This window comes from Plectropomus leopardus, chromosome 1, assembly GCF_026936395.1.
Source record: "Plectropomus leopardus strain MGB_pleo_1.0 chromosome 1, ASM2693639v1, whole genome shotgun sequence".
In the NCBI taxonomy this organism is placed as follows: Eukaryota; Metazoa; Chordata; class Actinopteri; order Perciformes; family Serranidae; genus Plectropomus; species Plectropomus leopardus.
In genome coordinates this window covers 43,020,608-43,046,433 of record NC_142176.1, presented here as the reverse complement: position 1 = coordinate 43,046,433, position 25,826 = coordinate 43,020,608, and the positions used below count along the sequence as shown (strand labels likewise).

Here is a 25,826-nt window from a genome sequence, read left to right as displayed (position 1 = left end):
CACTCATCTTTCTATTAAACTCACTGTATGTGGCGCATAGCACCCACCACCAGAGCTCAGTCTTTGGTCTCTACAGGTGAAACCAACAACTGAGCTTAAAGACACAGCGACACCTAGTGGTGTTACAGGACTGTAAACAGCCGGTGGCTGGCAGGCAGAGAGAGACTGGGGGAATAAAGGTATGTCTTTTGCATCTAACTTAGGGAATTAATGATTTATTTCGACCAAACCGGAGCTAGTGATTGTTGGAGCAATGGACTTACTAACTAGATTACCAACAAGAGTGACCAAAACGATTTTGGTGAGTTTTATTTCAAAAGGTGTACAGTTGTATTTCTCTGTTTAATAAGGAAAATAGGTGTGAGAATATTACTTATATTAACATTTTGTGGGTTTCTATTGTGTATTTATTAGGTTGAAAAGCTGAAAGTAAATAGTGCACTCACCGACAGGGGTGGGGTTGGGTGTTAGCACCACTCACTTAAACCGTCACATACCGTACAGCCCTATGAAATTTCATGGAGGTATGATAGTATGAAATATTACATACCGCCCTAGCCTAATGAATCTTATTATATGGTACAGGTAAAAGTGAGGTGGAAATGTTATATTGTGCATCATGTAAAGATAGCTGTTGTAGCTGAGGATATAAAGGAAGGAACACATTTATTCCAGTAGAGTATTTCTATGTAGCTCTATTTTTTTAATTTTATGACCAGTGTATGTTTGTTCTGTGGTGTAAAGCAATTGTCGACCAAATAAGCATTTGTGTATTTTAAAATGGATATGGTAAATGGACCTGCTTTCACTCTATGAGTTACATTTACCCATTCACACACAGATTCACACCCTAGTGGCATGGGCTACCATACAAGTTGCCAACTGCTACTCAATTAAACACACGAACACGCACACACAGACACACACACCATCAGGGCAATTTGGCATTTAGTATCTTTCCCATGGATACAATATCGTGCTGACTGTGTTGAACTCGGCTTATAACAAATAACATATTTGACTCATAAAAACCCAGCAACATCAAACAACAGTCACAGCAGGCTGGTCCCAGTAAAGTAACTGGTCTAAAATGCTTTTTACTTATATAGTCCATCATCAAACCAGCACTGGGAACAATATCAGAGGGTAATTCGCCGTGAATAAATCCATAGGCAATCAGCATGCACTTTACATACTCGAAAGCGACAGTAATTTTTACAATTGTGTAACCCATATTTTGTTAGGTCGAGGGGTGAAGTTTGTGTCAACACTCAAATCTCAGTCAAAATCACAGATTTGCGCTGTGAAATATAAGGTGTTTTTGCAGCAGGAGCAATCACAGACATTCAGGCACTGATTTTAGAGGGTGTAAAAACGCAGACTTGCATCCTATCCCTGATGATGGTAATAAAACCTCTGCAGTAATAACACAGTGCCCATATAAAACCTGTTATCACGGCACACACTCAGCACATCTCAGGAGCTCTCTATCTCCCAGCTCAGCCTGTTCTCTACCTCCTGATTAAAATTAAATTACAAATAAATTTCGTTTTTTAAACTTTGTTGAAAAAAAGGCCAATAAATCTATCCTCTTCTGCTCTAATTACATTAAGACCCATGCTAGAGCCTTCGCAATTTTGTGTCTGATCACACTTGTGGATGACCTTCTTATAAATGAGGACCCCTACAAGGTGCATGTGGCATCTGGAAATGACAGAAAAACAGCAGTTGTGAATTTACATGAGCATGCTCATGTAGCAGTAATAAAAAAAAAAAAAAGAAAATGGAAAAAAAATCCAAAAATTCTGTTTAGTTCAAATGCTGCACAAACATTCACAGAATACATCTCAGAAAAATTAGCAATCTAATCTGCAACAGCAAATACATTTTGAGAGAAACAAAGTGCAGCCAAGATCATATTTTCTATGAATATAATGGCCAGGTTTCCATTAACCCTAAAATGGCACAAATTGAAACTGTATATATAAATATTACTGATGGTCAAATGAAGCCTCATGAACCATTTTCTTTCTTTTCTGAGTCTACTAGGTGGCACTCTTTGTTCAACAAAGAGTTGAAAGCACATACAATTGCCGTTGCTTGACCTTTTTTCTTTTCTTTTTTTTTTTAAACAATAGCGCCATCCAGTTGGCTCAGAAAAGAAAGAAAACTGTTCACAAGGCTTCATTCTCGCATGAGGTGGTATTTCAGGCAATTGAAAAAAGCCATATGTTGCAAAACTGCAATGGAAGCACTTTTTTGGCTTGTATAGGTCACATGATGCTATGGCTCCCTCGGGCGTGATGCAGCAGGAGCCTTACTATTGAAAAGTTGAGCAGATCATCCGGCAGCTTTGAATCCACAATTCCTCTGTGAAATCGTGGACTATCACCTCCCAGAAATCTCTCATACGTGGCCGCTCCGACGTATAAGGGGCTTGCCTTTCCATTATCGCTCGCATGACACACCAACGTGGCCTTAGATTGGAAATAATGACTGCTAGTGTGGTGGCTGCAATAGAAATAAAGCTGATAATGTTTTGAATATCCATCACCATGCTTCTTGGAATGTTATCACCAGAGGAGAAGTCACAGAACATCACTCAGTGGAAACGTCGTCATCTCGCAATTGTGTTTCATCAACATTTCAAAAATATCGCTTAAGTTTTGCTCAAAACTGAAATGGAAACTCACCTAATGAACACATTTTGCCACCTTGGAATCATACAGTTCTATCTGTGTCATGAGCGGTTTTGATACATTGAGCTTCAAAGTCTTGCATTCCAAATAGCAATAATACCTACCTTTTTGTTTTCTAAATAAAAAGTCCAAAAATGAATATAACTTCACACCTTACATAATGTTAAAAAGTTGTCACAGAATAAGAAAATATGAATAACTAAATTTTGACAAAAATGGCAGATATAGAGCGATTGCAGTGTTCACACATGCCCAAACAAACCGGGCCAAGTGGGGAAACGCTCCCTGTTTAGGAACAACAATCCAGGTGTGAAAGTACCCTTATGCAAAAAGTCTGTGGATTGCTGGACACTGAACAGGACCATGACACCCTGGTCACAGAGTTGACAAATGATGCACTGAAAGCATCAAGGAACATAATACACAGGGCTAATGCTTTTCCTCCAAGATGTTTTGGCAAATCTTTTAAAGTAAAGAATACATTTTTAGGAAACAGAGTTGCTTCAAGAGTAAGTGATGCTTTTGTCTTATCCACTCATCCCACAAGAACACAGAGATGATTTAGACAAGCAGCAGTTAGTCTCTGTGTCTTTAAGTCATGTGTTCAAAGGGCCTTGTTGATCTCTGGATGTTTCAGGATATCAGCAGGATGCACAGTCATCAACCACATCAGGTTTCAGCACACTTATTTTCAGTTCAGTGACATATTTATTTTCAAGCACTTCTATTAAGAAAAGTAGCAAATAGAGAGTGTGCATTTGTGTGTGTTTATGGGTGTGTATCAGAGCAAAGGGGGGGGAGGAGTGAACTATCACTCCGCAGATACAGAGGGGACCAATCACACTTTGGGGTACTTTACTTTAGAACTTTGAGCTTTCGTCTCATTGGCCAGGGTCTGGTCCGAATGTTGGCGATGATCTCCTTCTGGTACTGAATGTTCTGGAACATCTCCTCTGGGTCGTTGCTGTCCACCCGCTCATCCTCTTTGTCTTCATCATCTGAGGAGCTACTGGAGAGCACACAGGGGCACAATGAAAGAGGCTTCACTCTGTTAGCATTGTGACAAAATTAAACATGAAAAATGGCATTTAAGGGATGGTATGAAAACATAATGGGCAAGGAGGGGACTAATCTTATGTTTCACTTAAATTTCACAAAATAAAACATTATTAAAGGAATACTTCAGCCACAAAGTATATTTGTGTATAAATTACTCATGCTGTTTGTATGTTTTCTCATAAAAAGTAATGACCCAAATTTGTACATATCCCACATATTTTGAGTGACTGCGATCACATGACCAGTGTGCTGATGGCAGTAAACAAGCCAGCTCGCCCAACGTTTTAATTTTTATGTTTTTAATGTATAGTATGGGTCTCCAAGATGAAGAAAGGATGCTAACTTGCATATGTCGGGTAATTTGTATAACTGGCAATTTTGAGGATGTTGAATCCATTACTGATATTTACAAATTCAAAATGTATGTTTTAAACCAGCAGCTGTACCACATGACAACATAAATCCTAATTTTTTTGTGATATACTGGGGTTGCCAGCATAATGTTATTTCACCATTTCTCACTCAGCAGCAGCTGCCTCTGGACTGCTGAATACCAGCTGGCAGCGTCCTTGTTGTCTGTTTGAAGCATTGTTAACACTGATATGCATGGAGGTGATCCCCAGCTTTCCAGTCTTTCGTATCTGCTCCTCCATCAGCCATCAGTGGCCAAACAGCAATATACATTGTATTTGTACCGGGAAACATCTTCTCATCAGCAACAAAGTCAGTTAGTAAATCAAGCTTCGGCCAGATCCAGTCAGCTGTGGTTACTTGCCCATGCCAAAGTTAGCACTTACTGCTTCCTGAGCCCCATTACTGTTTTGAAAGCAGTGGCCTACATGCTATATCATCAATTATAAAGCAGCCCCTGATTGGCTGCTGAAGTTTTCAGCTACAGAGCGGATCCCTGATTGGCTCAACTAGAGTGTGGTGGATGGAAAACCTTTAGGTTAACAGAAAGTCAAGACTGAGACAGAGAGAGAAACATACTGTTGAGCTCATGTCATCTTTTCATCGTTTCTGACAGTGTGGCGGAATAGGAGGTGCTCTGATCATTTTGGGTATAATTTTGTTTGTAAAAAAAAAAACTGTTTCAGGACATGTGTCCCACCTGTTGAATATTACTTGGTGCTATAACATTAAAGGAGATGGAGTTTCATGAGGTTTAACATAACTGGGCAGATGAGATTTGGAGTAAACCATAGCTACGTACCCACCATGAAATTATATATGAATATTCCACTAAAAATAATGTCCTGTATAATTTGTCAAAGAAAAAAAGATCATTTTGTGCTCAGATTAGAGCAGGTATACTGCAACTTCATACTGAAACTGGTAAGCATGGAGTATTGGAAGAATAAAGTTAAATTTGCCCAATGTGTGACCTTAAAGAAATGGAAAATGAGTATCACTTTGTTCTGTATTGTCATTTTTTATCAAAAGATTTGTGATGAATTGTTTAGTAATACAGAGACTGAAATAGATTTGATAAATATTGATGACTCACAACAACCAACCAGTTTGAAAAAGAGACATTTAAGATAGCAACTCATTTAGAGAAAGCCTGGAACATGAGAAAGGGAGCATTTTTCCAGTAGGTGTATTATGTGTATTTGGGTATTTTTATTTGCCTATGTATTTCATTATTATTGTTATTGTTATTATTATTAATAAGAATTTTTAAAATATTATTTTTCCGAATAGAATTTTGAATTTGTTGTTCAGCTGTAATTATGATTTTTGGTCAGCGATACTGGAAGCTATTTTTGATGAAAACTGTACTGTGGACTATTGTTTTCTTTGTTGTAAAGGCGTCATATAATCCCATGGGGGATGGGCCACTGGGTGGCATAACACTAAAATAAAACCATTCGTTCATTCATTCATTTGCCATAACACTTGCCATTCTTACTTATTTATGTACATCAACTCAGCTTGGTGGTCTGTGAATTCACATGTATACTTTCTGCATTGTTCTATTCATGTGTTAATAAATATTGTACAATTTCCAACTGATCTGTTTTTTCAAGTATTGCAGAAACATAAAATAAAGTTACCTGTCTAATCCAGTCAATTCAGTATCCTTTATTATGTATAAATTAAAGTTTTAAAAAAAAAATCAACTGCTTTTCTGAAAAAATCAGAAATGGATTCATCCTCAATAACCTCCAAAACCATCCAGATAATGTCCAAATTGCCCAAGCAGTTGCTGAAATACTGTCAGTTTATGCAAATGTGCAAACTGGGCAAATCTGACATGAAGAGGGGGACTACAGCCAAAAGGAGAAACCTCTCTGAGCTAGACATGGAAATGCTGACATGCAAGGTTCAATATAACCGGCTGGTTCTATCTGGCAGCCTAAAAAGTGTCATCAAACCTTTCACCTTATGCATCTTCTTGGGGGTATAATAAATATTGTGCTGCTTAAGTCATAGAATACTTTGGCCTTGTAGGTTTGTTGCACTTCTTCGATTGTATTGTCTGTATTTTGTTATATATTTGTAACACGCGTGTTTGTAAAAGAAGACAGCTGCTTCAGTGACCTTTGTGTAGAATTAATCTGACATGGTATTTTTAAATATCTCAGTAAATGAGAGGAGAGAACGATAATTACATTTAAGAGGCAGGATGATTAAAGTGACATATTCAAAGAAATTACATAAATGATAACTCCTGTAGTATTCCATATTTTTTATCACCACAATGAAAGAGGACTTTTCCATGCAGGTAAAACTAAATTCACAGCTGGTTCCAAACATTTCCATTTCCATACAATTTTTACACTCACTGGATAGCAAATGAACCACATTATCACCAAATTATTATCAAAATATAACCAAATGGCTGAGTGATGCACTGATTACGCTCTACTACTTCAACTGTGTCCATGCAAAAGCTTTGTATTCCTTCATGTCCATTTTTAAAGCAAACATTAAATTCAGAAGTGACTCATATATTTATCAAACTGAGTCAAATTCTTTCATGTATGATTCACTAACAAGACCAAAAGGGTAAGAATGTTCAGGGAAGGCAGTCGGTGGTAACTGAGCACACAGCAAAGTCTTTGTAGTTTTACCCAATAATTAGATTGAGTAAATGACTAATTGTGTAACCTAAAGGATGTCGTTAAATGCTAAAAGAGACTGACAGACAGAGAGAGTGAGAGAGGGAGTGAGACAGACAGAGAAAAGCAGAAAGGCTTTCCTGATCAAATGAAAGAGAGTGAGCAGACTCACCCCTGCTGGTGGTCCTGGTAGGCTGAATAAATCCTTCTGGAGTTCTTCCTGATACTTTTGTGTCTCTTGGCTGCAGACAGAGACCTGCTGTTGCCAACCAAAGGTTCAGACACTGTGCTCATGCTGTCTCTGCTCACAGTGTGTGTGCACAACTGTGGTCAGGAAATCAGTGTGTGTGCAGACACTGTACGCTACTCAGCCTGGACTGGACTTGTGTGTGTGTGTGTGTGTGTGTGTGTGTGTGTGCGTAATGGAGCTACCTGCTGCTCTGGAGCTCCAATGGAGAATCTCACACTACAGCAGGATAGACTGAAACACACACACACAGACATCAGGCCAATCACTGCCACTCTGCCTGCTTAAAGGGACAACACCAAAGTGCAACACCAAGTGGATTGTTGGGTTTTACAGGGAGAAAAAACAAGTTGATTAGTATGATTCTATGAAAAACAAAAAAAGAAAATAAAGAAAATAACAAAATATCATTAGGTCACTGGCAAAGTTACTGGTTGAAACATGTACACAATACGTATGTAACAGTGGAAGGACCCTCTTGGAATGCAAGGAATTATTATTTTACTCCCCAATGACTCGCATCTTTGGAGGTCTAAATATGCCCAGAAACTCATGAAAAGAGGTATGCTCGTCCAGCCTGGCAAAAAATTTTGTGTTTTGGTGGTTTCGGAAACCGGCATTGCAACATGGCTCCACAGTGTCACCTAACGTGTAGCCCCAATGGCCAGTTTAACCTACATTTACAAAAATTGGTACACTTATATTTCATGCCCAGATGCACAAAAAAGCCTCTTGGACTCAACCCCAAACCCGAAAGGAAGTCAGCCATTTTGAATTTTGTGCTGATTATTGGCGATTTCAGGCCTTGGAATTTTGCAAATTTGTCCTACAGGATTAACCCGATCAACTTCAAATTTGGTGTGTCCAATCCTAACCCCTTCATGATTTAAAGGATTTAAAGGTCAGCCCAAAACATTTGCGTTTTTCCCGTGGCGCAGCATACAATTTTGATGTCTCGCCATAAAACAGGACATTGTTGTAACTTTGGTGTACATTGTCCGATCTGCCATGAATAAGGATCCTGCACTGAACACATTTGTATGACAATATTCACTAGTCGTAATAGTGCCACCTACTGGCAAGAGCAAGTAAGCCTTGAGGGACAATTATCATTGGATTTACAAGATATTTACATGGTTTGGTCTACGAATTATGTACACCAAGATGACATGGAACTTATGTCCCCTGCATTGCTACCTAATTGCCAAGTACTACACTATGTGAAATATCTCACTCCATGGTCCAATCTCTCTGCGTGCATTATCCGACTTTCACAGTCATGAACAACTGCTTTAGTTGGTGTCCCATCAGTTGCAGCTTTAATTATTATTATTATTCATTATTACTACTATTATCATTACTGTATTACTATTTTAGAGACTTTTTTGTCTAGTTATTATCATTATTATTGTATTTATATTATATTTTACACACTTACACTCAGTGCATAATACATATTTATGATTTTTGAATATTCACATATTAGTCCTAGTTTTTTTATTATTACTGTATTTCTACTTAATTTTTTTACATACATTGTGCTGGTTTCTGTTGTCTATAATTCTCTTTGCTGGCATCAGAGTGACTGTAACAAACCACAGTTTCCCCCCGGGGATCATTTAAGCATTTCTGATTCTAATTCTGAATATATTATAATTCACCAGGACAGATGGGATGCAAACCCTAAGACTCAGGGACAGAGGTGAGCTAATTAATGATCTTTGTCTTCAGGTAAATCACAGGTTACAGGGCTCAGAGCCAGATGGGCAGATCTGTCAAACAGAGCCTTTAAACTGGCTCATTGGCAGCAAATAGGTCTCATCTCAGACCAGGTTTAGATGAGAATAAGAAAGGTCTTTTCTCTGCATTTTTAAAAAATTTGCTTGAATATAACTTTGTGAGAATGATCTTCACACAAATGCACAAAAGCAATGGATAATGGTGTAGTATGCATGTCAGGCCAGGGTATGTGATTCTCAGTCATCAACGTCATGACTGAAGTGTTAAGCTAAAGTCAACTGGACTTGGTTTAGATTCTTGGAGCAAATTAATTCAGTTTTTTAACTTGCAAGGAATCATGCATTTTGCAAGCTATAGAGTCTTCCTAACGTCATCTGCATAATCCGCCAGTGAAGGCATTCAGGTTTGATTTGTAAAAAACTACTGTTTGGACCCACTAGTGAACTGTAAAAGCAGCAATATTTATCACATAGCATAATGCAAAAGTGAACTAGTGGGGTCATCAAGGGGGATGCTAGAGGAAGCAATTTTTATTAAAATGGTCAAAAAAAAGGTTGGGAGCTACTGTGGCTCAGAAGTAAAATGGAAAGTAGAGTATCCAGCACATTGTCATCCCAACTTGTCACATGGTGACGCTCTGTGAGTGACCTTCTGCTTCTACTTATGATGTTTTGGGTATCCTTCTGCATCAGCTGTTTATGCTCTGGGATGCTGTTACTGTGATGTCAACAAAAGAACATGATGGGATGATGCAGCACATGGTTATGTTTAGACAACACAAGCACATGGCAACCAGCGCCGGGGGATCAACAAATGCACATGCTCGCACAGATGGCTCGGATTAGGGGAAGTAGGCACATGGTAAGGTGTAGATAACATCACATTCAGATAGAAACAAACACTGAACTCCCGTATTAAAGTCTGCTGATTGTTGGATCCCTGGGATGCCCTTACACTCTTTATTTTATGTTGTCACTGGCAGCGTTTGAACCTGATGCTGTCCTCCTGCATTTCATGCACATGCGACAGTTTCAGTTCAGCTGTGTTTTGTAGTGACACCACCCATGCATGTATCATGTGGATGCAGCAGGTGCCATCCGGCCATCTGCTAGCATATAATAATAACACAACCAACTCTGTCCAGTCACTTTGTCACCTGACGCTGTCCAGCTGTGTTTCATGTGAAAGCTGCTTTTTGGCATTGCACACTTATGCCAAAAACACTGACAAAGGGGCACTATTTTATGAGTTTGGAATAAGGACAGACTGAAGCCATAAAGTCTATTTGCTTATTTATTCAAAGTTTTTAGATTTTGAACAAATTGAAAATTGCACCAAATTTGACACTGCACATCCTTGGATTGCCAGCAATACACCCCACAGCTGAGAAGTAGTGTGGATGAATTGTTAGCAAGATATGTGAAGGACACACTAGCACTACAGAGCTTCCTTGTTTATATAATTAGAATATACAACCATTCTAAGAGCATGAGGCTTTCTTTGCCACAGTAATAATGTGATGAGTCTTATGTTCACTTGGCTCCTGACTCTGTTTAACTATCACTGAAGCTCAGGAGCAGAGGTATTGTAGACCCTAATGAGGCCTTGAAGACCTGACAGATGTCTCCTGTTTAACTGCTGGCTGACTTTTTTTTTTTTTTTTTACTTTTTTCAAATTAATGAAGTTATAGCTAGGAATATTTTACACATTTGCTCCAATAGATCCCTCTAAATAACATGTAAAAGTAAAAGTAGTGGTAGTACTACACTGTTAGAAGTTAAAGTCCTTCATTTAAAATGACATACAAGCACAAAAATATCAGCATCAATATTCAGTATTATGTGTCTTGTCAATACTAATAACAACTACTAATATTTTTGACATTACGATTCGTTATTCATCTGGAAAGTAAAACCATTTTTGAGCAACACAATTTAATTTTAAGTGACTAAGGTGTGCAGGGAAGAGGCAACCTAATTTTTCACTTTTCAGCCTTTTTCTCAGAGATTTTTTTTATCTGTGTCTGTAATATTTTCAGGTAAACAATCTACATATGGAACTACAACTATCACAAACCATTTCAAGATTTTAAATGTCTGTGGACCCACCAGAGAAGTTATTAATCACACTTACTGTTCTACTTTGAACACATGTTCTCATGAGTTTTCAGACAAATAACAGATATGAGGAAAATGTCTGAAGCTTGTGTAATTTATAAGCTTAATTTAAAACAGAACTTTGGCAAGTAACTTCCTTTGTGTCATGTCTGCAATTTCCTGCAGATGGCGATCAACAGTAAACTGTGTATAATTCCCAGAGGGAGAAGGGTGTCCTCAGGTGCTGTTGCTGCATTTCTCACAGCTTTATGAATCAGTTTTGCTTGACTGTGTCTCAGCGTTTACAGTCCTGGAGCACATGTGTGAGCTAAGCCTCTCAGTTCAGAGGAGCACATCTGTCTCAGAGCTCTGAAGACCAATTACAAGATAACGGCTTCTTTGACCTTGCTGAGAAGTAGAGGTCGTACAACCAGTCACACTCATGAGTCCGATCAGCTTTAAATGATATTACCTTCGGTCACCAGCACCACACTCTACACCTTGACTTATATGGCACACTGAGGTGTTCCTGTTGTTTGTTTGTTTTCTGCAGATAATTGTGTAGATATCATCAGTCATCACAGTTTATGGATTATTAACCACCTTTACTGTAAATCATGCAGCTGAATGTCATCATCAACGCAGCTTGTCCTCAGTCCCCCAGAGGAGTGGACAATAATTTCAAACTGCATTTTCCCTCTGAAAGTGATATGATGAGAGCTTTGCTCACAGGCCTGTGTGATGCTATTAGTCTACTCTGAATTTCTAAAATAGAATGTCTGCATCATATTGACCAGTGGATATTAGGTTGTGTCTGCTGCTGCCCTTTTTCTCACCTGAAATGTGATCAATATCATTACCCATGAAAACTGATTAGATTTCATACATTTGAAATTACACATTGTTGGGGTTTGCAAAGTATATTTTTATGTACCTTAAATCTATACATATTAATTGCCTTTATAAACCATAATTTTATTGAAGTTTTCACTGGTTTCATTTCTATGGGGTGTCGTTTGTAAAAAATTGAATAGCCGTTTTTTAACTGATATATTTTAAATATTTAGTTCCTTTTATTCACATTAAGCAATTTTTTTCATACAAAAGAGACATATTTGATTATGTTCATAGCTGAAAGAAATTTTGGAAAACATGTACATTAAATGTTATGTCTAAATGTTAAATATTATATCGAAATCTAAATGTTAAATAGCATATCTAAATATTATATCTAAATCTAAACGTTAAATATTTATCTACATATGAAATCTAAATGTAAATCTTATAAGTTGAATCTAAATGTTTATTTTATATCTAAATATCAAATCTAAACCTAATAATATAAGATATATCTGAATGTTAAATCTAAACCTAACTATTAAATTTATATCTAAATGTTGAATCTAAAGCTAAATGTTTATTTTATATCTAAATGTCAAATCTAAACCTAAATTTTTGTTTTATATCTATGTTAAATCTAAACCTAAATCTTTAATTCATATATAAATGTTAAATGTAAATCTTAATGTTTATTTTATATCTAAATGTTAAATCTAAACATAAATATTAAATGTTAAATCTAAATCTAAATCAAAATCTTAAAGTGTCGCTGTTTGTAAAGCTAAATATTTAGAAAATATGCAAACTATGTCAATTCCAACACCCCTTGAACTACCCTGGAACTGGCACTCTGCCACACCCCTTCTTGGGGATAAGTGAAAGGGACCCATGAATCTATTATAAATCCGGATACAGCCGTGGGGGCGGGGCCTCATTCATTCCTATGAGAGCTGCACAGTACTGATGGTCAAATGAAGCCTCATGAAACATTCAACAACAGTTGAAAGCATATAACATTGCCTTTGCTTGACCTTTCTTCTTGTCTTTTTTTTTGAACAATAGCGCCATCCAGTTGGCTCAGAAAAGAAAGAAAACGGTTCACAAGGCTTCATTTGGCCATCACTACTGCACAGTGCTGAGCGAGGTTCTGCTGCCTATTTAGCTTGACGCCAGGAGCTCTCAGCCTTTGGATGTAAAGCCTTAAAAGCTTTACTTTCAAATGTCAGACGTCCAGAGTTTGACTTAAATGTTCTTGTGACTGTGGAGATGTTATTTATGCTTCATAATATTAAGTATTTGAATAGATCAAGGTTAAAGTTTTGAGTCCTGCTTTATTAAAACTGTTAAGTCTAGTTAACAGATTGGATTGAATATTATATTAACAAAATATAATTAAAATAATAAGAAGAAGAAGAATAAAAACTTTTCTGTCTGTCATGCTTTACATTTCATCTTGCTTTAGGGAGCAAGGAGCAAACTGAAAGCTTCATAAAGCTGCATAGTGAGAACAACCATCTGTTCACCGGGGCCAAAAACACCGCCAATGTGGGATGGAGGTAAGGCAATAATAAATAGCCCTTTTGTATTATATACATATTGAATGTTAAAGTTACTTAAATTAACCCAAATCCTTCACAAAGCCCAAACTAAAATGATAATCTAAAGAACAAATGGCATCATGTAAATGTTTAATTGAGAGATTTTGTGTCTGTCCTGATGTCACCTTTATATGAATAATCTCTGCGTCCCTGTTATTATGATCACGTGTTTGCCTTTTCTCTTTCTTCTGTCTGTGTTTAGAACAATCCTGGAAAAAATGGGCCTGGAGGGGAAAGTTGAGCCCCAACAGGCAAAAAAAATGGGATAATCTGAAAAAAATACAAAATATGTACAGGTTTGGATGATGATTTCAAAACTAAATTACATTCGTTTTACGCATTCCAGTTAATAAATTCTCTGTAATGCTGTAAAGCCCTCCGAGGGTAATAATAATGGCCTTTTTAAATAAAATTGAGGGGGTCAGCGGGAAGCCCACCGCAGCAACTTGGCCCTGGTTTGTCCTCATGGACAAGGTGTTAGGACAGAGGCCTTCCATGGCTCCCCCTGTCCTATGGCCTCCATCCCTGAGGACACACCAGGGCCAAGTGACCAGGAGGAGGAGGATGATGATGAGGAGGAGGAGAGCCAGCCAGGGCCAGTGAGGAGGAGAAAGAGAGGGAGAGAGGATGAACTCCTTAATTTGATTAGGGAGGATATGAGGCTGCAGAGGGAGGCAGAGGAGAGGAGAGCACAGGAGAGCAGAGAGAGGATGGAGAGGCTCTTCTCTCTGCTCAAGAGAATGGTGGACAGGCGGTGATTTAAAAAAAAAAAAAAAGGACTGTTTTTTGTTAATATTATTTGAATTCTGTTTATATTGTTTATATTTTTGATTGAAATTATTTTGTACAGTTCAGTGTCACATTTAAGATTTTATGTTGTATTTATTAAAATATTGTATAATATTGTTACTTTGTAACACATGTATTCCATTTAGTATTTACAATTTTTTTCTTTTATTTCCATTTCTACATTTCTAACTATTTACAAGGGGGCAGTCTTAAAATTTACAACTATTTACAAAAATACAACAGAAATTACTATTTATAGATTAAATCAAATTATGTACAATTTGCTGTTTAACAAAAAAATATTAATCTTATCAAAATATAAAACTATTTACAGTTATCAGCTGAGCAGGAGTCCCTGACAGTGCTGCTCGACTGGATGGTCTGTCTGTCAGCGGGACATCATCTGGGGTGGTCTCCAAAGTATGTTTTGGGATGCTTTTCTCCACTGTCCACCACATCTTCCATCAACTGGATTTGCAGGGCTGACTCAATCGACGGCTGCCATGTCACTAAGAAATTTTTAAGATAGAGGTGAGAATTAAACAAAGTGCAAACAAAGTACTACTTCACTCCCTTATTAAGACAAAAGACATCCCACCACAAACATTTTCAACAAACAAAACACTCTACAAAACACTTAAAATAGGAATAACAGCTTTCAAATTATTTTACTTGCCGACTAAAGATAGTCGTGGTCGGGGTGAACCTCCTCCAGGGCAGACATCTCTACAGACAGCTGGGCCCGCCACGGAGCACCACTGACAGCCTCCAACCCCAGCCCCAGTCCTCCGGCATGTCGTCCTGCAGTTCATCCTGTGGGGTCATGATGTCTCCTGCCCCTAGGCAGATGCTGTGCAGGACGGCACATGCTGTTATGACCTGAAATGAGAAAAAAAAAATCATTAATTTTGATTTACTCTGCTTCACTATTAATATGAAATCCTGTTGAGTGATGACATACCTGAGGTAAAAAAGGTGTGGTGCACCTCCAGCGCCTGCAGGCAGCAAAACCTAGTCATCATTCCAAAGGCACGCTCGATGATAGCGCGTGCCCTGGAATGATGGCAGTTGAAGCGCTGAAGTACCCTGGAGTCATGCACCGACCGCGGCCAGCCCACGTACGTGTCTATGAAGCGGCCCTGATGCTCACAAACCGCCTGCAGGATAACTGAGGCAAACAGTTTCCTGTTCTTATAATAGTGACCATCAGGGCCGCTTGGTGACTTGACCCTCACATGGCAGCCGTCAATTGCTCCAGCAGCTTTTACAAAAGCTCTGTGTCTTGCCAGCCTTGCAAATCCACGAGTTACCTTCACCAGGTCTTCTGCAGTCCTTGGGAGGCAGATGACTTGATGGCAGGCAAATTGCCACCACCTCCTCAGTGACTCGGTGGACAACGCAGTGGACAGTGGAGCGAGGCATCCCAACACTCTGGAGACCACCCTGTATGACGCCCCACTCGCCAGCCAGAAGAGGAATACCAAGGTCTAGATTGTGGCACCCCGTCCATGTCTCCGCTCCTGGTGGAGAAGGTCCAGCAGCACTGCCAGAGACTCTCTGCTCAGCCTGAAGTCCTGCCTGGTGTCACCGTCCACAAAAAACCTGTCCAGCACAGGAACGGCCAGGTTGATCCTGTAGTACAGGGGTCCGGTCTGGATTGGGAAAGGAGGAGAACAGGGGATGAAAAATGGTTATTTAAACAAAAGCTATATAATTTGAGTTAATAAGATCTTTTAGTTAATTTTATAGCTCAGATAGATAATGCTTATTCTGTCTATCCACTCATCAGTCTATTAAATGAATAACTATATAAATACAGAGAAAGAGAGTTAGTTGATCACTTGATCAAAGTAACTGTTTTTCTTATGATTAGTATCAGGTTATCAATCACTTTATTAATTTGGAATATATTAATTAATAGAAATAAAGTGAAACAAAAAAAGAGCAAAATACATTGTAGAAATTAATGTGCTGCACATTAACTAAACAATGTTGGACATCAATGTACATTTGAATATTATAACCTGACATCTCAGCACTTTATTCAACAAATAAACAAATAAAAACCCCGATACAAGACATCACAATAGTTTATAAGATTAGCGTTAATGTCACTTCTTGGTAGAAAATGTATACAGGAATGCTAGTTACCCCTAACTGTTATCTAGCTAATGATAACATTACTTTGGGTTAAAATAACAGGTTTACCTCTCCATGGTCTGCTCTCAGCCGGAGATAAATCAGCCGGAGATAAATCAGCTGTCGACGCTGACGCTGACAGAGGTGCTTCTCCTCTTCCTCCAGCAAAATATAAATTAAAAAAAATAAAACTACGAATTCAGGCTCCATCATTTCTTTCTTTCCTTTGTTTGACTTCTTTTTCCCTTTCTCTTCTCTCTCTCCAGCGCGCGAGCCTTGACAGCAGAACTCCTTTGTGACGTAGGGTAAGGGCGGGAACATCTGGTGACCCAACCAGGAAATCCTCCGAAGGCTAGACCGTCGAGTTTAACAGCCCGGAGGTGCCTCTGAAGGCCAAGTAGGCTGTGTCCTCCGTAGGATGCAGACCCTGAATTGGGACACAACTAATGAAAGCTCTTTTTCAGGGTTTAGAAAAGTGTAAAATACCTGAATCTACTGGCCCAAAGAGCATGCGTAGTAGTCCCTAACTTATCAGGGAATCATATCGTAATCAGGAGCAGAGAAATTTAATTAACAGAATCAAAAATGTTGTTAGGCATCATTGTTTAATGCAGTTAAGGTTGTATGGCTGCAGTTTGGAGCCTCTTGTCTTATGCCCTCTCTCACCTGGTGCACTGAAAACGAGAGAGCTCCAGGCTCCAAGCTGTTAGCTTTTATATTTCTGGGGCCGGCTTGTTTGAGAGTGAGATGCAGCAGAGAGGCAGCGCCAATGAGGAGAGGGAAGCCTCTGAAGAGTTGAATGACAGACAATAACAATTGCTTTGATTTTTTTTTTTTTTATCATTCTACCACGGTTAAAAAGTCTTTGTTACTCTCATGAAACAATCCCTTTTGCAATTGTTTTAGCAAACGAAGTAATTGGAGAGAGGGAGGCTGGTAGTAAAGGAACTTAGCGCTCGAAAATAAATGCAAGGGATCTGAGTTCAGCAAGCACAGAGAAGGCAGGTGAAAAAATGACAATTATCAACCATAATGGCTATATGACTGTAACTTTTTTAAAAACAAGTGTAAGGCTGGCGCCTCAGAGTTACAATTAGGCCTTAATGATGAAGGCCTTTTCTACCTCAGTTAGGTTCCTGGTATTAAGTCATTCCCCAACCTCTTTCTCTGCAGGGTTGAAAAAGGTACAAAACAATAGAAAAAAAAAATATATATATATATATATATATATATATATATATATCTTAAACTTGGATTACAGACATTGAAATTACAGAACACAAAAGTTCACAAAGATCACCTGCATGCTGCACCACAAATACCCAGAAGTGCATTGGTCTTCAAATCTAGACAAATTACAGTATTGCAGCTCTCATAGGTTGGACAATATAAAGAAGATGCAGTCTTTCTCAACTTAAAGGTCACAAAACTCCACTTATTGTGGATAGTAAGAGACTGTAAGGCTCCAATACTTATGGCTATCTGATGTTTACTCTCTTTAAGTTCATATTGCTACCCAAACAGCCAAACATAAATGTTTTCCTATTATGTAAAATATGAACTTAATTATAGATGAAATTAGACTAGAATCCCGGTGTGTGATATGTAACTTGGTGCTTGCATAAGAGCATAATAATAGTTGTCCATAATCTTAATGTGATTAATCTAAAACTTAATTAATTAATTATTGACAAGATAATTTCTTCTTACTTTGTTACAAGACTAATTAAATCGAAAGAGACATAAAACTTCTTTTTTCAGTCTTCCTGACTGACAGCAAATTTATCGCACCAGTCACTCACTGTGGTATACTTAATGAAGGCTACTAAAAGTGAAATTAATGAAAAAGAAGGTTAAGGTTAAAAAGGAGCGATGCAGAAACATTAACATTCTACCGTAACCATCCATTTCACCATGTACAACAAATTTCCATCTTATGAATTTGTGATTGCCGTCTATGTGCCAAATATAGTTCGGAAAAGGCACAGTATATACTTGCCTTTGTATTGTTGTTCTTCTCCGAGACTCAACACTGGCTCTGTCAACCCATTTTACAGTCTCTGAGACGACGTCTCTGCACTATAATGTTTCTTGCATGTGAATGTCCATTAAGCATAATTTCTCCAGTATGAGGATGTTCTGCCCTAACCTCTGTTATGGTTGCATCAAATTCCTCATCAGAGATGTTTGAATATTTTGTTTGCCTAATGTTGTATTTCCGCATAAGCTTGTATAATTTTGGTCTGGAGATCTGCAGGACTGAAGCAACTTCGGAAAGAGTTGGTCCAAGCAGCAACAAACCCTTCATGTCTTTGGTAATGATGCCAGTCCTCTCCTTGGAAAAAGAAGGAAAAAGACAGGTACTAGTGCAAGTGCTTCTTATTTTCTTATGCACATATTTTATCACAACTTCACCTACAGATCTCAGTGATGTAACAGTGGCGGAAAAGATGAGTGCGTCAGTGGCCACTGCTTGTGGGTTACCCTGTGGTGCAGAGACCTGAAGCAAGAGCACATACATAAAATTAGACATTAAATCAAAAATCTGTGCAAATTGCAACAATAATTATCAATATCTGTGCCCTGCATTTCATGATCATTAAAGTTGTTGATGTCAGCGATACACCAAAGGGAAGGTCCTTACCTTTCACTTTTTATCCTAAAAATCCTACCCCCAAACCCCACAAAGTCTTCATTACTTTAACTGTGCTTATTGCATGAAAAAACATCTAAATTGAGCTTTTTTGTAAAAAAAAAAAAAAAAAAAACAAACAAAAAAAAAGAGATAAGGAATTTTCCCTATTTTATATATGAACTTCACCTACAGATCTCAGTGATGCGACAGTGACTAAAAAGTTGGATGTGACAGAGGCCACTGCTGAGGGTGCCTGTGGGTTATTCTGTGTTGCAGAAACCTGAAACAGGAGCACATACTTCATATTAGACATTATTAAAAAGCTGTTTAACTTCAGCTGCATAGTTGTTGTTAGAGCAGTCTATTATTGTACATGGATGTTGCTGCAAATATTCTGCATATCATTAAGATAATATCCCCTCACACCCCAACACAGTCTCTTCCTTCTGTTTCTGTGTTAACTCAGGCAAAAAAAGGTCAGGTACATATATATTTTTTTTAATTATCACATACAGTCCGATCTCAGAACAAGATCCCATGTCATAGGGTTTGGGTTGGCGATTTGGACCCCATGTTTGTGGTTGTGCATCACCTTACTAACACTCTTAATGTTGAGCTTTCCATTCATTTGTCACTCATCTGTGCGTGTTAATGTGGAATGCATTGCAGTACATTTGCCTATTAAATTAATAATTAATACAACACACTGAGACAGAGACATAGCACATTTTTGCCCAACCTGTATGTTTGACAGTGTTTTGTTTGATCAGGAACAGGAACTCTCCAGGCTCCTCTCCATGTGGCCGTCATGTTAATTATTAGTGAGGAGTGTCATCAAAGGCCTATATTGATTCAGCTTGACATTGACACTGAGTACCAGTACACTATTTGCCCTGAAAGTACACAAACCCATCCTTAACCACACAGTCATTGCATATATACTGTATATGTGTGTGGGTTCTTGTACATGCTACATAGTAAGGACCAAAATAACTAAATAAAAATTTTGCAGCAGAGTGAGGACATTTTTTAAAAGTGGGGACATTTTATCCTCATATAATTTACTTATAAAAACTGAGAGACTTTCTTACTTTTCCAGTCTAGTTGCCTCTAAAAAGCATAACCCAAGATTTTTGCTCAGTGCGATTAACAGTTTAATAAATCCTGCCCCAACTACTGTATGTGTCACTTCTTCAGAGGTCTGTGGGAAGTTTTTAAAGTATTTTGTTGAAAAAATAGATAAGATTAAATGATCAATTATTCCTATTCACTCACCCCTTGCCTTACCTGAGCCATCACCCTCCCCCACACTATTGGATAAGTTTGCCCAAGGATATAGTGGAGATTGTGTCCAGTTCGAATCTCACTAACTGTAAATCGGACATTCTGCCATCCAGGTTTTTCAAAGAGGTTTTGTAAATGATCGCCCCTTTTTCACTTTTTCTGGCCTGGTACTGGATTATTTCAAACAGGTCTGTATCCAGCCTCTCCTGAAGAAACCTGGTTTAGATCCAACACTCCCCTCTAACTACCTACCCAGAGTCGCTTCATCTCCGTTTGCTCCAATGGACCGTTTTTTGTTTTTTTTTTCAAAGATGGCAGATCATAGAGAGCCTCAATAGTTCCCAGAAGTAGCATTAATTGCTAGCGGCGCAATGGAGTTACAGCAGGAAGACCATTTGTGATGGGCTTTAACAGGGTAAGATGTCTAAAAAATGGTTTTTCATATTATCAGCATAGTTTAGCTAAAGTCACATCTGCATTAAAACATGATATTGGATTTTCTGCCACTAAATTAGTCAATTTACGAAGCCATAACAGACATACTAATGGAGTAAGCTTAAGTTAGTACACTGTACTGAATATACTGAACACATTTCGTTAGCCGCTAACAGCCTGTCAATTTAAAATGTCCTGCTTTTGAGTAGTTTTATCTAAGATTGGGGAGTTAAAGGGGAGAAAGCTTGTGTAAAGGGAGGGAGCTTGTGTGATTTATTTTACAGCTCAGCTTTGTTAAAGATAACATGGTGCTTGATAGGAGAGTGCTATTTTGTGATATATGTTAGTATTGATATGGATTAAGAGTGCATATTTGAGACTAATAAATAATGTAAAACATTACTGTAAACAGAAACATAATTTAAGGGTGAGTGTTTTTTGCTTTGTGATTCTGTTGACTCCATTTGTCTTCATTATGTTTCAGCTCAGCTGATTTTCCATTGATGGCAAAGGGAGGGAAGCTGAAACACCTAAATGAGATTACAGGGTAAATCATTTAGAAAAATGAAACATACTAGGCTTAATGGGGAATTATTCTAAATACTGAAATTGTTACACTACTGTATTATATTATTTTTTATCATGGTGTTATATATGTAATCTTGTTATTGTATATTGGTAACTAACAATAGGAGCACTGGGTGCTGGAGGAACTATTTCAAAGCTGGTTATAAAAACACAGAAGGCTCTATTTTAATGCAGTTCATTAACGTATAAATCCAGTAGAGGGTAATATTACACAGCCTGATGAAGGCTCTCCTCTGGAGCACAGATCTGACTAATTCATGCATTCACATGCAGCGGTTTACACTTTATATTGAAATCACTCTCTTATATTAACAGTAGTTTGACAACATAGACCAATGAAGTAGCCTAGACCTTTTTAAACAAATGAAAAAGCTTGGACACAGGGATGGGCAGATTGAAAAGAAATTATTAAAAAAGGATCAATATTTGTAGGCCTTTCATATGAAACACTATAGACAAATGCTGAGGCTAGGACAGCAAAAGCTAATTTCCAAGCGAGTAATTCACTATATGTAACCTAACTAAAGTCTCATAACTGAAGTTGGGGAACAAACACACCTCATCTCCCAAAATGGTTTCCTCCCCAGGCCTATAAAGTTATGTCTGACCCTCTCTCCTGTCCTTTTCTCCCTCCCTCTTTCAGCAGAAGAGCTACACAGGATTTAATGGAGCCTGGAGACTCCTGCACTAAGACAGCACCCTCATCCTGAATGTCAGCTTCCTGTCTTCTGCAAGCCTTTCACTGTTTCTTATTTTTATTAAACCATGTACAAGGCTTCCCAATGATGTGCTCTTTGTTTGGGTAAAATGTTCTAATGCAGTTTTTAATAATGATAACCTCACATGTTTTTTGTAGTTGTAATCTTTGGTGAGTGTAAGACTACTTTTGCTGGCACTATTCAACAATATTTTCCTCATCTGCGATTCAGCGTGCCTTTCTCTTCACAAGTGGATCATCCCCGTGCAGCACAGCAAAACATGGTGGAGACTATCTGAGAGGACACCACAAAAGAAGGACATATGCCAACTGCTTGATGAGCTATTTATGTTTCTGAGTTTATTAGTTATTAATGAAATTAATTAATTAATCAGTAGAACAACAAAGAAATAAAATACATGTTTATATATAAGCCATAAACAGCAACCTGCTCCTTAGCCATGGTAAGTCTAAAATATGTCAGCCTTACCATATATGTCATATCCACATCACTCATATTTATACTATAAATAAATGTAATTATACATTTTATGCTATATATATATGTATACTATATATACACACCATATACTATATATGTATGTGTGTGTGTGTATATATATATACATATATATTTAATTTTTATTATTTATGTTTTACAATACATTTTATGTTTTGTATTTTAATCATATTTAACCCGTATTTAGCACTCAGTTACTTTTTTCTGTTGCCTCTGACTCTTGAGCTGCTGAAAGGTGTGAATCTCCTGAGTGTGACATTAATCAGGCTAATCTAACCCTAGCTGTTAACATTAATCTTCAAATATAAGCATGTTTTACTTTAAAAAAAACAATATAATAATGAAACTACATACAATGCACTATATGTGTATATGTGTATATTGTAAATCAATGCAGTTATTGACTGCTATTTAGCGAAAATCTTAGTTTTGTCTCTCCATATAATGTATTCAAATGGCCAGCCAGACACTTCCGGGAACTATTTGAAGCCTCCATGTGTCACGTGACACCTGAGCATTTTGAACTTCCGTTGTCAGTACTCTGTTTATTCTAGTGCACTATACCTACCTATTGCCGAAACAGTAGTTGCTAAGCAACTTTTAAAAATAATCCCTGAACATACCATATTTGACAAATTCCAATCTTGTTTCAGAAAGAACCACAGTACAGAAACAGCCCTTCTTAGAGTAACTAATGAACACAGAATCAGGGAATCACACTATTCTTATTTGTTGGACTTGACTGCTGCATTTGACACAGTCTATCATAATATTCTGCTCAACAGACTCAGGCACTGGGTCGGGTTAAGTGGAACTGCTGTTAACTGGTTTGCTTCTTATTTATCTAACTGAGAATTCAAAGTTACTATTGACAGTTTCAGCTCTTCAAATGCTTTGATAACATGTGGTGTCCCACAGGGCTCAGTACTTGGCACAGTTTTTTTCAGTTTGTATTTATTACCCCTTGGCCATATTATTCGCCATTTTGGCTCAATGTCCTACCATTGTTACGCTGATCATTCCCAGTTCTACGTCTCATTTCGAACTCGAACACTTTAGAGTCCCTCAATTGCTGCCTTGCTGCGGTCAGAGACTGGATGGCCTCAAAGTTTTATCAACTCAACACAAATAAGACTGAAGTCCTGGTTTTTGGGTCACACTCCAAACAGTATCATCTCCCACCTTCAAGGACAACAACAACCTATACACAACAAACAGCTAGAAACTTGGGAGTGTTTTTTGATAACAATCTTAACTTCAGTCAGTACACAAAGGGTGTTCAGTTCTACTATTTACAGATCAGAAATATTGCTGAAGTTAAAGCAATGTGAAACAAAAACATAGTTGAACAACTTATCCACACCTTTATTTTCTCCTGTTTAGATTACTGCAACTCTTTATTCACTTGCCTGAATGATACCTCAATTTACAGTTTACAGCTGGTACAGAATGTAGCAGCACGGTTCCTTACAAACACTCAACACAGGGAACACATCACTCCAGTCCTGGCGGAAGTACACACTGACTTCCCATTCCCCACTTCCAGTGGCAGGCGCTCAGGAGGCATCCTGATCAGACGCCCTAACCACCTCAACTGGCCCCTTTCGACGCAATGCAGCAGCGGCTCTACTCTGAGCGCCTCCAAGATGTCCAAGCTCCTCACCCTATCTCTAAGGCTGCGCCAAGCCACCCTCCGGAGGAAGCTCATCTCGGCCACTGGTATCCGCAATCTCATTCTCTCGGCCACTACCCAGAGCTCATGCCCATAGGTGAGGACTGGAACATAAATGGACTGATAAATCAAGAGCTTCGCCCTCCAGCTCAGCTCCTTCTTCACCACAACAGTCTGATGCAACTCCTGCATCACTGCGAATGCTGCACCAAACCGTTTGTCCATCTCGGTGTCCAGCCAACAGAACCACATCATCCGCAAAAAGCAGAGACGCAATTCTGATGTTCCTAAACTGGACCCATTCCTTCCCCCGGCTGCGCCTTGAGATCCTGTCCATGAAAATCACAAACAGGATCAGAGATAAGGGACAACCCTGGCGGCCGACACCAACTGGGAACGTGTTTGACTTCAATGGTATTTAGTTGTGACGGTTAAGTTTAGGGTTCAGGGCTAGGGAATGCATTATGTGAAAGAGGGTCCTCAAAAAGATATAAGTACAAGGGTGTGTGTGTGTGTGTGTGTGTGTCTGTGTGTGTGTGTGTGTGTGTGCGCGCGTGCGTACGTGTGTGTCATTATAATTTTAAGAAAGCAAAACTTTCTGATAATTTTTTTTTAAAAAAGCAGTTCATTGTTGCAGTTTTCGAAATGCCTTTTGATATGCAGTGGTGGATGAAGTACCTGAAAGCCATACTTGCGTTAAAGTACACATACTTAATCAAAAGTTGACTTAAGTATGGAGTTAAAGTCAAGCAAATAAGCTTGATTTCTTTCAAAACCATGGGAAGAAGGAAAGAACAAGTAAAGAAGAAATCAACCAAAAATATCAGCAATCAGTAATATGTGAAACATTTCTTATCAAGTTGCTCATTGACTTTTTTTTTCATTTTTTGAAAGGAACTGTACTAAACCTCTCAGGGTTCTTAGTTTTAAATACTTGTGAAAGGCAAAGTAATATTACTCTGTTATATTACACCACTTTGAATGTTGAGTTGTACCTGAAGTAGAAGCACAGAAGGGTTAAACAGAAGTGCTGACACAGGTTGTAGTTTTGGTTGAAGTATAAGGGCTGGATGAAGGTGTGCCAGTTCACCTGTAAGAACTGAAAACAGATAGTTATTTCAAGTGTAAGCAGTAACTGGAGCTGTAGTGTCAGCTCAAGTCTAAACACTGAAAGCCGCTGAAGTGCCAAAAAGAGTTTGAAATGCTGAAATGTTAACACTAAGTCCAATGATGAGTAGGAGGATAAAGCAGCTGAACTGTCAGTTGAGTTTGTTTAATAATAAAATGTATCTATAAAGCATATTTTTCTTAACACGTCTACAAAGTGCTTTTCAGACAAGCAACTGATTAAAAACAAAGAGGGGATAAAACAATTAAATAAAATTCAAACAACACAGTAATCATATATTAAAACTGGGAGAAAAAAGGTATAAAAAGTAGCATACAATGGCCGCAAAAGGATGATAAAATCTAGCAACAGCCACATATTAAATATTAATAATGCTTTCCTACAATAGAAAGTCTTAAGAAGAAATTTAAAAGATGTTAATGATGTAGTGAGTTTGATCTCAGTGGGCAAAGTGTCCCACATGTAAGGATCTGAAGGACCAGTTAGTGTGAAGCTGCAGAAAACAGCTGAAATTTAGTGTCACTGATTAAAAAATTAAACATAATGTTTATAATGGGCCAGACCAAATTAATTGGCATTTTATGAAAGTTAAT

At 38.1% G+C, this 25,826-nt stretch overlaps 1 protein-coding gene, 1 long non-coding RNA gene and 1 pseudogene across 2 annotated transcripts in view; all 3 read right to left on the bottom strand.

Annotated features, from left to right (window-relative positions):
- The window catches only part of tmc3 (transmembrane channel like 3), a 49,873-nt gene extending 42,673 nt beyond the window's left edge, over positions 1-7,200 (bottom strand). The window contains exons 1-2 of the mRNA XM_088081478.1: positions 6,996-7,200; positions 3,559-3,708 (exon numbers count right to left, since the gene is read on the bottom strand). Coding sequence (XP_087937604.1) covers positions 3,559-3,708; positions 6,996-7,117 — 272 coding nt within the window. The 5' untranslated portion in view covers positions 7,118-7,200. The remainder of the gene's footprint in view (positions 1-3,558; positions 3,709-6,995) is intronic.
- A 7,026-nt stretch (positions 7,201-14,226) lies between these two features.
- Positions 14,227-16,548, bottom strand: LOC148190480 (uncharacterized). The gene is made up of 4 exons (XR_015777526.1): positions 16,343-16,548; positions 15,096-15,786; positions 14,811-15,013; positions 14,227-14,643 (listed from the first exon to the last, which is right to left on the bottom strand). It is a non-coding gene; the product is annotated as an uncharacterized LOC148190480 (long non-coding RNA).
- A 1,223-nt stretch (positions 16,549-17,771) lies between these two features.
- Positions 17,772-19,212, bottom strand: LOC148190479 (uncharacterized; annotated as a pseudogene).
- Between the last annotated feature and the right edge of the window lie 6,614 nt (positions 19,213-25,826).